This window comes from Cannabis sativa, chromosome X (assembly GCF_029168945.1).
Source record: "Cannabis sativa cultivar Pink pepper isolate KNU-18-1 chromosome X, ASM2916894v1, whole genome shotgun sequence".
Lineage (NCBI taxonomy): Eukaryota > Viridiplantae > Streptophyta > Magnoliopsida > Rosales > Cannabaceae > Cannabis > Cannabis sativa.
In genome coordinates, this window is record NC_083610.1 from 80,851,317 (window position 1) to 80,865,607 (window position 14,291).

Sequence of the window (14,291 nt, forward strand, 5' to 3'; positions counted from 1 at the left end):
AAGTTACCATAACTGTCATAGTTCTTGACAAAGGAGTTCCAATACAAAGAAAAGTTACTTTTTCATGACTCTTATTATTTTTTTCCTAAAGAAGAAGAAGTGAGCAATAAACAGGTAGTCACTAGAGAATGTATACAAAAGTGAATAAGTCATATATTTAGATACCCTAATGTAAAAGCAAAGTCACTTCTATACTGACAAATATTGAAAGAAGAAAATTAGAGAAAAGACAAGAGAAAAAAAAAATAAAAACAATGGTGCCAATGACCTGACACTCCCAAGTGACGTTTGTGCCTTGACTAAAATGCATTGAGTATGTGAAAATAAATAAAATTAAATTTTGTCATTTTCGTATTTTTCATTTGAAACTTCCTACTATTTTTTTTTTTTTTTGGAATTAATAATATTCTGTTTTGTTCTGTAAAATTATGAAAACCTCTGTTCTTCTTGTACTAAGGTAAGGACATAGAAATATATATTTATATAGAGAGAGAGAGAATAATAAGATTATAATACATTACATTGAGATTTACAGAGAGAGTAGCTAGAAAGAAGAAGCAACATTTATAAAATTTGGTTACTCAGAATCAGAAGAAGAGAATTTTGTTCCTAAAAATAGAGTCAAAATACTACTATATGTATAGATATAGTAGTAGAATATATAAAGTACTAGTTTTTAAGTTAATAATAATAATAATAATAGTAATGATCATCAGCTAAAAATGGCTAGTAAGCAGAATTTGGGCACAGCTCAATTGACCCATAATGAATAAGCTCCTGAATCATCTGCTCAATGTGATCATCTTCTTCAAGAATCATAAACGATTGCTGAATTTGGTTATTATTATTATTATTGTTATTATAGCTTTCATCAACTTCGACTTTGACTTTCTTAACATGTAGTTCAGAGTTTGACCCAAACTCACTCTCTGTCACCGCTGCCGGGACCGGTCTCTTCTCCGGCGAAGACTTAGTGGTGGTTGATGTAGCAGAAAGACTGGAGCTTTGTGGTGATTTTATTAAAGGGTTTTGTTGAATTGAATTATTAGATGAAGATTTGGTCATTTGCAGAGAAGCCATATAACATCTATGAAGTTTAGCCGTGAGAGTCGCCGAGAGAAGCTTTGAAGCCGATGACTGAGTTGCATTTGGGTTGTAAGCGAAGTTAGTCCGAGCTCTCGGTCCACACATGAGCCTAGCCGCTTCGTCATAGGCTCGAGCGGCGTCTTCTGCTGTTTCGAACGTCCCAAGCCAAATTCGAGTTTTCCTGTAAAACAGAAACGAAAATTAGAAACGTTTTTTTTTTCTTTCTAATTACATTAAAAGAAACGTTTCTTTGAGTTTTTTTTTAGAAACTTGAGTCGACTTACAATAATGGGTGACGAATCTCCGATACCCAAGAGCCCCAATGCCTTTGTCGGACGCCTCGGTATCTCTGTTGAGGTCTGGCCATTGTTGTTATTTTTAGTTTTGTTTTGAGAGAGAGAGATTGAAGAAGAAAAGGAAAGGTAAGAGAAAGAGAAAGAGAGTGGTGTTAGTGAAAGTTTGTGGGGGTGAAGATGGGTTTATGTAGTTGGGTTTGCAAACCTGTCAACCAATTTATGTAATTGTGGGACCCACTAAGATTTTTAAGTCTCTAATCTTCTTCTTTCTGTTTTCTGTTTTCTTTTAAATTGTCAAGGAAACTCTTAACCAATACAATAGCTAACATATTGTTATTGCATTTAACCTTATTTAAAAATATAGTATTTAAGTGTTTTTATATTAAAAAATGTATAATTTAAGACTCGAACGCTACATTTTTAACACACAAATACTTTCTTATGATCATTTAAACTAGTCTCAAGTCGTAAATATAAAAAATGTCAGACATTCTTTTTTGTATTTTTTTACTCAAATAGTAAGCATTTATTAAAAAAATACCATAAATATTTTCATGTTATTAAGTATTCTTTATTGGTATTTTTTAATATTAGTTTCACATATTTTGATTTAATAAATAAAGTATTTTTATACGACACTAAAGTACTAAGTATCACTATGAGATATCGTATTATAATTAGTTAGCTATTTTCTATAATTTTTATTAAATTAAAATAAGTGAGACTTGAGATTAAATTGTACTAATAGTAATTTTATACTATGCCGTTCAATATTTTTTAATAAATAATATAACAAACCGCTAATTGATTATAAAATTTCACTCATCCATATAGTATTAGGTACGTAAGATGCAATGCTTTTTTTTTTCCTCTTTTGTTTTGTCTATTAATAACCAGTTGGCTAGCTATGCTAATATATAGCTATATTACAAAATACAAAGAAAGAAACCATTGAAAATTAAAATATGTCAAATGAAAATTTCAAAATGGACCAAATTCAGTTCACATGAATATATAAATATATATATATATATATATTTATATGTAAATACTAGACTAGACTAGAAAATACAATTTAGCTTATTAAGGACAAAACAAACAATATAAATTAGGTTAACATGTTGATTTATGCATAAACCATTTATTCTTCAGCAAAATCTAAGGTCATTGTCCAAAATAGATTCTTCATGTGAGTTTTGGTCTAAAGGTTGCAGATAACGACAATCAAACTTAATGTAGTTTCATATTTTTAAAAATGAAACAAAAGAAGTTAGTGTATAATTTATCTTATTTTTTTATTTATTTTTCTTTTGCAGTTTTTTGAAATTAAGTTGATTATTGTAAGCATAATTTGTTTAAGGAATCTTTGAATTTCAGTTCCACGTTCCAAAACATATTTTATGGTCCGTGGATTATAAAGAATTAATAATTATGGTACATTGGTATATATATTTATCAATATTTCATAATTATCCATATGGTAAAAAAAAAACTTTATTAACTGGATTCTATTAGTATCAATGAATCAATATGATTGAGTTTGAGTCAATACTTATTACACATACTTGGACCACAATAATTACCCCTAACAATCCAAATCATTTAATTTTTTCTTTATTTTCTTATTTCTTTTATATAAAAAAAAAATCTACTTCACTATTACGATCGACATCAATATTCAATAGATAACAACTTGATCACTCTGTTATTATTATTATTATTATTATTATTTTTTAATGTTTAATCTTTTGGGGTCATAAACACTCGCAGTCATGAATTTAGCAAACCTACAAAACTAATAGTAATTTAAAATGAAAACCATGGCTAGGTGCGCAACAAGGCACATGTGTTCTTATATATATATATATATATATATATATATATATATATAAATAAATTTTTACAAATGTGATCACTTCCATGCGGTTTTTTTTTTCTTTTTTTGTTGAACTTTATTTTTTATATTAAAATGTTTGGAGCTAGTGAAGAGTCATGGCCTGAAATGGGATAGTTTTGGTATGTTTTTAATATTTAATTGATTTTGTGAAAGATATATACATGATGTGCTCATGCCAATGGGGGCTGTTATAAAGTTAATCAAAAACATTTGGGAAATATATAATTTATATATGTAATTTAGACATCGAAGGCAAAGCAGTTTTCTTTGATCGTCCTATATATTTTAGCCATATTCCCATGTTTCCTACCTCAACTTCTACATACGTGTGACTAATAAGAATAATTATATACAATATTACTAATTTATTACATTATAACCACGCAAAGATTAGATAGATTTTTGTCATGAAAAATATATATATAGCCAAATCAATTTAATTATTTTCTCTTCTTCTTCATCTTTATTTAATAATATTATGTTAAAATCATAACAAAGACGTTTTATAATTAGGGACGAAGCCAAGGGGAGCCAGGACTGAATTATATTTTGAACAAAACATGTTTAATTGTATATTGAACTCCATAAAAGTTATTTATAAGAGCGCATTTAGATGTAAATATATAATCGCTGTGATATTAATTACCTAATTATACACTCTAATTAATAAGTACACAATATTTTAAAATACATGGTATATTTATTTAGATATAAAAGTGGCAATTATATATAAATTTTCATTGTTTTATTTTACATAATTACATAAAAAAAAATCATATTATCTAGTAATTAAAATTTAACATAAAAAGTTGTGTTAGTAATCAAGAATTATAATAAAAATTATATATTATTTTTCAATATATACATTAGTAATTAATTTGTAAAAACTACTCTTCTTCTCTGGCCTTGTTAAAATATTAATATATATTATTGCAAAGTGTTAGAATTATTATATTTTTATTTCTCATTTTGTATATAGTGTATGTAGTAGAAATACTTCCATATACTGTATAAATCTCTAAAAACTTGGTCTCCCTATATAGACAGATAGAGAGTAGATATGATCATCAATATATATAGCTGGTATTTTTGACTAATTTTGCAAGTTACAGACACCTTACTTACCTTTGCACATGCATATTTATAATTAATATGATCAGAAAATTAATGGTTCTTTGAATTTCTATATGTACTCTCTCTTTCTACGACCCAACGCTATACATCGAACTTGATTTGATTTTGATGCTCTTACCAAGTAATTAATCAATTCAATTCAAAGACCCCAGCTCATCTGATCTTCCTTGTAATAATATATATTTGTTATACGTACGTACGTACCCTCATATCATCATCATCATCATCAATCAATCAATTATTACAAAACCTTATTCATCTATCATTTCTACAAATTTTGACATACAAGTTTCCAATGACTATTCGATTCTTCTTAATTATTCAAATATTATATATTTGTTCTCAAATTGCCATAATTATAATTATAGACTACGAGAACATCCATATCCAATGCTACTTATGACCAAATTTAACAATTGATTAACTTCATCACCAGCTTCATTTATAATAATCACTTTTTTATATATATATATTTTTGCTAATTATTAATTATAACATTAACACATAGTGGTGTACTACTCATAAATTTGTTCTCTCTCTCAAAGCAATATATATGGGTAATACTGAAAAATAATTCATATATATATATATTGTAAATATATATTAATGTTTGTAATGAACAAGAACAGGAAAGACAAAGGGAGAGAAATAGAGAAAACTAGTGCTTGCAAGAACAATTGTATTGATTAAGTGTTTATTACAACAGGCTATATATATATATATATACAAACAAGCTACTAATAACAATGCCATAACTAACTCTCTAATAGTAAACTAACACTTAACTAACACAGGATAACTAACTGTTAGTATTCTTGACAGTTCCCTTCAAACTAAGTGTAGCTTTTGAAACTACACACAGTTTGTCTCAAACTTTAGCAAATCGAGAACTAGAAACATACTTGGTGAGGCATTCAGCAAGTTGAGCAAAGGCAAGGACATGTTTCACATGTATTTGATGTTGTAGCACCTTGTCTCAAACAAAGTACAAATTAATTTCAATGTACTTTATGCGAGCATCTAGCACTAGATTGGCATCAAGAAGGACAGTGCTCTAGTTGTCACACCATATGGAAGGCATAACTGTTTGAGGAATTTGAAGTTTTGCTAGTAAAGACAAAGCCATGAGATCTCAGCCACAACATTAGCTAGACTTCTAAATTCTACTTCAGTGGAAGACCTGCTGATGGTGACCTATTTTTGAGACTTTCAAGCCACAAAATTGCCTCCAAAGTAAGTGCAGTACCCTGAGGTGGATCTCCTGTCATCTGGATCTGAGGCTCAATCAGCATCACAAAAGGCTTCTAAAGAGTAATCAGGTGTTGGTTTTAAGTGCAGACCATAGTCCAAAGTGCCAGCAATATACCTGAGTATTCGTTTTATTGATGTCTAGTGTGCTTGCAGAGGAGTATATTGACATACTTTGTTGACAGAGAAGGAGAGTTCAGACCTAGTTATTGTAGCATATTGAAGAGCACCTACTATGGATCTGTACAAGGTTGCATCCTTGACTGGTTCACTACCATAGTTTGAAAGTTTGAGACCACTATTCATTGGTGTGTTCTGAGTTAATATTTTGCATTTTTGAGTTATTTGGGATAACAGAATGCCATCTAAACTTCTGGTGACTTGGATGCCTAAAAAATAATCAACCAAACTAAGGTATTTAAGAGCAAAAGTGATGTTGAGTTCTTTGATTAGTTGATCCACCAACTCATCATTACTGCCCATAACTAAAATGTCATCTACATAGACTAAAATATAGATGCAACTAGTGTATGTAACTTTGATAAACAAAGATTGATCTACTTTGAAAAAGTGAAAACCATGTTGTAGGATAGAAGACAGCTTGTCAAACCAAGCTCGAGGAGCTTGCTTGACCATATATGGCCTTAGTAAGCTTGCAAACATGAATGGGATAGTTAATCAATCAAATATAGTGGTTAGTGCATGTATATATCTTCTTGAAACTCCCTATATAAGAAGGTATTATTAACATCAAGCTGTCTAATTATCCAATTCTTTATGACAGCAACTGTTAGCACAACTCTGATAGTGATAGGATTAACAACAGGACTAAAAGTCTTTGAATAATCAAACCCTTCTTGTTGATGGAATTCTTTCGCTACAAGCCTGGCTTTGTAGCATTTTTGATTGCCATCAGCATTGAACTTTTCCTTGAACACCCACTTGCATCCTATAGGTGTTCTGTCTGGTGGAGGCTTGACCAGAACCCATGTTTTGTTTCTTTTAAGGGCTTTAACTCTGTGTCCATAGTAGTGAACCAATGTGGCTCTTGAAGAGTTATTTTGACAGACTTTGGACCATAAGCAGCTAGCAAAACTTTTGGTTTTCTTATGCCAGCTTTAAGTCTTGTTGTCATTGGATGAACAAATGCTAGTGGTGTTGTATTTACAACATTGTCTACATGTAATTTGTTAGGGGCAACAAGTATATGAGCATTGGAAACATTGGTAATTGGCATGGGAGTAGTGGTTCCAATTTCATATTGAATAGGAATTTCTATAAGAGTAGTAGTAGGTACAATAGTGTTTTGTGTAAGTGAGTTGATAGTAGGAGTTGGAGTGGGAATTTATGATGGAGAGTTGGGTGGGGAGGGAGTTGGATTTTGAGAGACATGAGGAATGCCATGTTGAAAAGTGTTGGTAGAACAGGAAACACAGTTGACAAAGTGGGAAGAGCAGATGTTTGAGAGATGTTGGAAGATAAGTTTAGAGATTGTTATGTTGCAGCAATAGCATAAGAAAAATCAATTTCATCAAAGACAACATCTCTGGAGATGTACATCCGTTTATCTTTAGAAAGATACTAAAAGCCTTTGTGAGACATACTGTAACCAAGAAACACACAAGGAGTTGACTTGTATTGGAGTTTGTGTTTGTTGTAGGGCCTCAAATTTGGGTAGCATAAGCAACCAAAAACTTTTTAGTTGACTGTAATCTGGTCTAGTGTGAAAAAGCACCTAAAGTGGGGTAGAATCATTTAAAATAGGAGTAGGCATCCTATTGATTAAATGGGTAGTTATAGGCTTCATCCCAAAATTTTAATGGCATGAATGCATGAGCTAATAGAGTTAGACATGTCTCTACTATGTGTCTGTGTTTTCTCTCATAGTTCCATTTTGTTCAAGTGTATGGGGACATGCAAGTTTGTGAACAATGTCACCTCTCCAAGATATTGGTAAATAATCTGAATTCACCTTCCCAATCAAATTGGAGAACTTTGATTTTGTATCCTAGCTGCAACTCAATCTGACTTTTGAATTTGGTGAATGTTGGTAATGCCTCATCCTTTGTTCTAAGAAGGTACAAATAGGTATATCTAGAGTATGCATTAACAAAGCTCGTATAGTATCTACAACCATTAGATTAGTTCATTGGGGAAGGGCCCCATAAGTCTAAGTAACTCAAGTGGTGTGTGATAAGTGGTGGTAGAGTTGGGAAATTGTAACTTGTGTGATTTACCAAGACAACATGCAGCATAAATATTAGAGAAAGTTTTATTAGTTAATGGAATGTTACAGTTGAAGAGAGCCTATTTTACAATTGGAGCATTGTTAGGCTATTTTTAGCCTATGTTTTGGATCCAATTTATGTGCGTTTTTAGCTGTGTTGGGACGAAATTACGCTTGTTTTCTATGTTTTCAGGTTCTTTGGAATAAAAGAGGTCTCGGGTGCAGAAATTCGTTAAAAGACGTGCTGAGCCGAAGAAAACACAATTTTTGAGTAATTGTGCATATCTGGCCGCGGCTAAACACAACTTGGCCGCGGCTAGATCTCGAAGTTTTACAAGGCTTCGGCCGCGCGCGCGATGAAGAGGCTCGCCGCGGCCATTTAAGAGTTACAGAGAGCACCCTTATTTTCAATTATCTCGCCGCGGCGAGAGGAAGCTTGGCCGCGGCGAGATCCCGTACGGACCAGGGGCATTTTCGTCCATCGAACCCTAAATTTCAGTTATAAATAGAAAACTGCGATTGGAAGTCCAGGAGAGCGATCAGAAACCCTAAAATACAGCTGAGAGCGGCAGGAAGAGCACAGAGATTGAAATGAAGATCCATAATTCATCCACCAACAGTTCTTTTCTTTATTCTTCTTTAATTTATTTATGTTGAATATTGCTATAGGAATGGTTATGGATTTGTTTCTGAACTAAATTTCCCATTTAGGGAGGATGATGATTGTTGTTTAATGTTTTGCCTAGTTAATGTTTAATTACCATTCCTCAATTCTTGTTTGTGAAATTATCTTAATTTGTGTTTAATTTCATGTTTAAGATTGATCACCTTGTGCATGCGCTATGATCTCAATTCGAAATCTGAAAAGTGAGAATTGAGAATGCTAAAATTAAGATAATCGATGTTCTATGTGAAACGAAAGTATTTGCATGACTTATGTGACGAGTAGATTATTACTTAATGCTGATTACATGTTAGTTTAATTAAGGAATTAATTAGATAACATGTGATTTAGAATCTAGAAGATCTGAAAGGAGCTAGGTTATTTCATAATCTGTCATTCACTCCAAGAATAGGATAGTAATTAATCATTAACGATTTGGGTAAACAACAACAGGATTCTCCTCCCTATTATCTCATCTTGCTCAACTTTAAATTGCGTTATTAAGTTTTCTGAATTTCTTTCATATTTTACTGTTTTTTAAATCATAATTGCTTCCGATTTACTGAATAGAATCATAAGTATAATTTAGTGGTACTTAATCCAATTCCATGTGGGATCGACCTCACCTGTGTGAGATTTACTACTTGATTGCGTATACTTGCGTAGTGTTTAAAATTATAGCAACAAGTTTTTGGCGCCGTTGCCGGGGAATTGTTAAAGATTAATATTACATAAAATTATACTAACTTCTACTTTGGTATATTTTTCTCTTGCTGACTTTTCTAACCTTTTTCTTGCAATATTTTCTTGATTTATTTCAGGAATCCTAAGTGCATGCGCCGTCAAGGACAAACAGTCATATTACCAGTTGATCCTGAAATCGAGAAAACTTGCAGGAGGAATCGAAAGAACAAGAGGCAAGAAAGAGTTTCAAAGAATCGCCGAAACATCGTAAATCATGGCTGCCAATGTGAACAATAATGCTGGAAACAATGGGGGTAATAACGGTAATAATGGAGGTGCCGTGGAAGATCAAGCTAATGGCCGTAGCTTGAGAGATTACATTCTCCCTACTCTGACGGGAGTGCAGTCATGTATCAGGCCACCGGCAGTGGATGCAAATAATTTCGAGATTAAGCCTGCCATCCTTCAAATGGTGCAGTCTTCGCCCGCTTGGTGGCCTCCCTTCTGAAGATCCTAATCTGCATCTCTCTAACTTCATGGAACTTTGTGAAACTTTTAAGGTTAATGGAGTTAGCGATGATGCCATTCGACTGAGATTGTTTCCATTCTCGCTCAGAGAACGAGCCAAGAGTTGGTTGAATTCCTTGCCACCTAATTCTATTGCTACATGGAATGATCTGGCAACAAAATTCTTGTCAAAGTTTTTTCCTCCAGCCAAGTCTGCAAAGCTGAGAGGAGAAATCAATAATTTCTGCCAACAAGATAATGAATCTCTCCATGAGGCTTGGGAGAGGTTTAAAGATCTGATCAGAAAGTGCCCTCATCATGGCATAGAGAAGTGGATGCTGGTTCACAATTTCTACAACGGGTTGGTTGGTAACACTAGAACTCTGATAGATGCAGCAGCTGGTGGAGCTTTTATGAGAAAGAGTGCTAATGAGGCTTACGATCTATTGGAGGAGATGGCTCTAAATAATCAGCAGTGGCCGACTGAAAGGAGTCAAACTAAGAAAGTAGCTGGTGTGCTAGAGGTTGATGCCATCACAAAATTGACAGCTCAAGTTGAGGCCTTGACAAAGCTGATTGCAGGGCAAGCTAAACAAGCCCAAGTTATTTGTGAGATATGTGGAGGCAACCATCACTTTTCATAGTGTCAGGCAGATGTGGATAATTTGCCAATGGATCAAGCAAAAGCCATTGGGAACTACTCCCAAAATAATAATTATGGGCACAACCAACAGGGGTTCTACCAGCAGAGAAATCAAATTTCAACAAAACCAACAACAAAGTCCTAGTGGCTCCAATATCCAAGCTGATTTATTGCTCCAATTCATGATGGAAACTAGAGCCTCTATTAAAACTCTAGAAACTCAAATGGAACAATTGGCTACTCAAGTGGCAAACCAAGCTCAAGGAAATTCAGCTAGCACTAGTGAGGCAAAAGGAAAAGAGCAATGTAAAGCAATTTCCTTGAGGAGTGGAAAGAATTATGATGGGCCTGACGTGGTACAACCATTCAATGAAGAAGTTAAAGATCAATCAGCACCAACTCCAACATCAATAGAAAAGAAAACTACTGATAGCCCTGCACCACCACAACAGTCTCCACCAATCAGTATTGATCATCATGTGAAGATACCTTATCCTCAGAGACTCCGAAAGACCAATCTAGACAAGCGCTTACAAAATTTCTAGAGGTTTTCAAAAGACTACACATCAACATTCCTTTTGCTGAAGCCTTGGAAAAAATGCCCCGTTATGTGAAGTTCATGAAGGAGATATTGTCTAAGAAGAGAAAAATGGAGGACTATGAAACAGTGGCATTAACTGAGGAGTGTAGCGCCATTTTGCAAAAGAAACTACCGCCCAAGCTTAAAGATCCGGGTAGTTTCAATATTCCATGCTCTATAGGGGGTTCAGTGGAAACTAAAGCTCTATGTGATCTGGGAGCAAGCATTAATCTAATGCCGTTGTCTGTCTTCAAAAGGCTAGGATTGGGAAAAGCAAAACCCACAACAGTGACTCTACAACTAGCGGATCGTTCTCTAACTCATCCTCGTGGCATAATTGAAGATGTACTGGTGAAGGTTGGTAAGTTTATCTTCCCTGCTGATTTCTTAATTCTTGATATGGAGGAAGATTCAACTATTCCCATTATTTTGGGAAGACCATTCTTGGCCACGGGTCGAGCATTAATAGATGTTCAAAAGGGGGAGTTAAAGTTGCGAGTCCAAGATGAAGAGGTCAATTTTAATGTTTTTGCCCCAACTGACATTCCTACCTGTTGCAAGATTGAGGTGGTGAAGGGTTCTTTTGTTAAAACTGATAAGAAGAAAGCAAAGCCTAAAGAGCGACTTCGAACGATTCAGCGTCGTTGGAAAAGATTGATGTGTGGTAGTTCTGAAGGTGAGCTTACTCTTGTGCAAAACTCTGAAATCAACACTATTGGTGGTAAATTTTCTTCATTTAGTGCGAGGGCTCTTTTGAATGCAAAGGGTGGACTTGATCCCTTCTAAGGGGCTCAGGTAAGTTTCTCTCACCCTGGTTTATTTTCACACATTGGGGACAATGTGCATTTTAGTTTGGGGGGAGAAACTTAATTTTTTTCGCGTTTATTTGTTCTAGTTTAGTTTGTTTTAGTTTTTTTTTTTTAGTCTTGCGTGATAGCTAAATTGAAAGATTGATTGAATTGTTGTTAATCACTTGTGCAATGGATTAAAACATAACTGTGTGCTTGACTTGCAACTGTTTGAATTAAGATGGATGTGTGCTAGGAAGTGATTCATGTAGATTTAAAACATTTGCTATTCTCACATATCACCTCTGTTCTATTTGGTTTGTGGAATGATTGATTGAACATGGAATAGAATTTGTATGACATACTCTCTTGAAGCGAAATCCTTGATATTTTTTGTTTGGAAAGTGATTTAGGCAAGTTTTCTTTGGAACGATTGAGCCTTTCAAGCCTACCTAGAAATATTTACCATAGTATACCCAAAGTTGAGCCTTAGCCTGTTTTAAAAATTTTTCACCACTTAACTGAGCTGAATTTGTATCTTAAACTCTTTTCACCCTGAACATACCTTATTATGCCATGAGCCTTGAAGCAAGTTTGGGGGGAATAAGTGCTGTAAGTGGAAAAATAAAGTGTAGGAATGAGAGATTGAAAAAAAAAGAATAATATTGTGTGTGGTGCCTATGAAAAAGAAGAAAGAGAAAAAGAAAAAAAAATGTCTTCTTGAAGAAAAAAAAAAAAAGTTAAGAAAATTATGAGGTACACACATAAGAAAAATTGCAATCTCTTATTTCTGTTTTTGGGATATATGGAAAGAAAGCAAAATCAATGTCTAGGCTTGCTTGGTTAATAGTGCTTATGGTATAGTATAGCCTAAATGACTTCTCACCTACCCATGTACCTAAGCCATGTGATGTTAACCGAAAAAGACCTATTGATTCCAAATAGAAATTTGTCAACATTAGTGGAGAGAGGTATGACATTCAAACTTATTGATCATGTGTTAGTGGGATGTTGGAAAGTTAGAACAGTTGTGATATTGATGGCAATTGCGATGCTTTATGTTTGTATGAATTACTTACTTGTAAATTGCACATTCAACTTAGTTCTTAGAGTTGGCAAGTTGAAATTCTGGTTATTGATGGATTGAAGTTGTGCAGGTGGTGGTAACAATTAAATTGTTGGAAAGTTTAGCTATCATTGTCAGTTTGTTTTTAGTTTAGTCTTAGTTTACACGGGGACGAGTAAAGAGTCAGTTTGGGGGAGTTTGTTAGGCTATTTTTAGCCTATGTTTTGGATCCAATTTATGTGCGTTTTTAGCTGTGTTGGGACGGAATTACGCTTGTTTTCTATGTTTTCAGGTTCTTTGGAATAAAAGAGGTCTCGGGTGCAGAAATTCGTTAAAAGACGTGCTGAGCCGAAGAAAACACAATTTTTGAGTAATTGTGCATATCTGGCCGCGGCTAAACACAACTTGGCCGCGGCTAGATCTCGAAGTTTTACAAGGCTTCAGTCGCCGCGGCGATGAAGAGGCTCGCCGCGGCCATTTAAGAGTTACAGAGAGCACCCTTATTTTCAATTATCTCGCCGCGGCGAGAGGAAGCTTGGCCGCGGCGAGATCCCGTACGGACCAGGGGCATTTTCGTCCATCGAACCCTAAATTTCAGTTATAAATAGAAAACTGCGATTGGAAGTCCAGGAGAGCGATCAGAAACCCTAAAATACAGCTGAGAGCGGCTGGAAGAGCACAGAGATTGAAGTGAAGATCCATAATTCATCCACCAACAGTTCTTTTCTTTATTCTTCTTTAATTTATTTATGTTGAATATTGCTATAGGAATGGTTATGGATTTGTTTCTGAACTAAATTTCCCATTTAGGGAGGATGATGATTGTTGTTTAATGTTTTGCCTAGTTAATGTTTAATTACCATTCCTCAATTCTTGTTTGTGAAATTATCTTAATTTGTGTTTAATTTCATGTTTAAGATTGATCACCTTGTGCATGCGCTATGATCTCAATTCGAAATCTGAAAAGTGAGAATTGAGAATGCTAAAATTAAGATAATCGATGTTCTATGTGAAACGAAAGTATTTGCATGACTTATGTGACGAGTAGATTATTACTTAATGCTGATTACATGTTAGTTTAATTAAGGAATTAATTAGATAACATGTGATTTAGAATCTAGAAGATCTGAAAGGAGCTAGGTTATTTCATAATCTGTCATTCACTCCAAGAATAGGATAGTAATTAATCATTAACGATTTGGGTAAACAACAACAGGATTCTCCTCCCTATTATCTCATCTTGCTCAACTTTAAATTGCGTTATTAAGTTTTCTGAATTTCTTTCATATTTTACTGTTTTTTAAATCATAATTGCTTCCGATTTACTGAATAGAATCATAAGTATAATTTAGTGGTACTTAATCCAATTCCCTGTGGGATCGACCTCACCTGTGTGAGATTTACTACTTGATTGCGTATACTTGCGTAGTGTTTAAAATTATAGCAACAAGCATATGGTGGCCAAGCCTAC

General features: G+C 33.9%; 1 protein-coding gene and 1 non-coding gene across 2 annotated transcripts; both read right to left on the minus strand.

Annotated features, from left to right (window-relative positions):
- Nucleotides 1–478: 478 nt before the first annotated feature.
- LOC115703125 (ethylene-responsive transcription factor ERF003) lies at nt 479–1,566 on the minus strand. The gene is made up of 2 exons (XM_030630624.2): nt 1,371–1,566; nt 479–1,267 (listed from the first exon to the last, which is right to left on the minus strand). The coding sequence occupies exons 1-2, from the start codon at nt 1,451–1,453 to the stop codon at nt 727–729; spliced, it is 624 nt and encodes a 207-aa protein (XP_030486484.2). The 5' UTR covers nt 1,454–1,566; the 3' UTR covers nt 479–726.
- An 8,395-nt stretch (nt 1,567–9,961) lies between these two features.
- LOC115703370 (small nucleolar RNA R71) lies at nt 9,962–10,068 on the minus strand. Its single transcript, XR_004009141.2, has one exon. It is a non-coding gene; the product is annotated as a small nucleolar RNA R71 (small nucleolar RNA).
- Between the last annotated feature and the right edge of the window lie 4,223 nt (nt 10,069–14,291).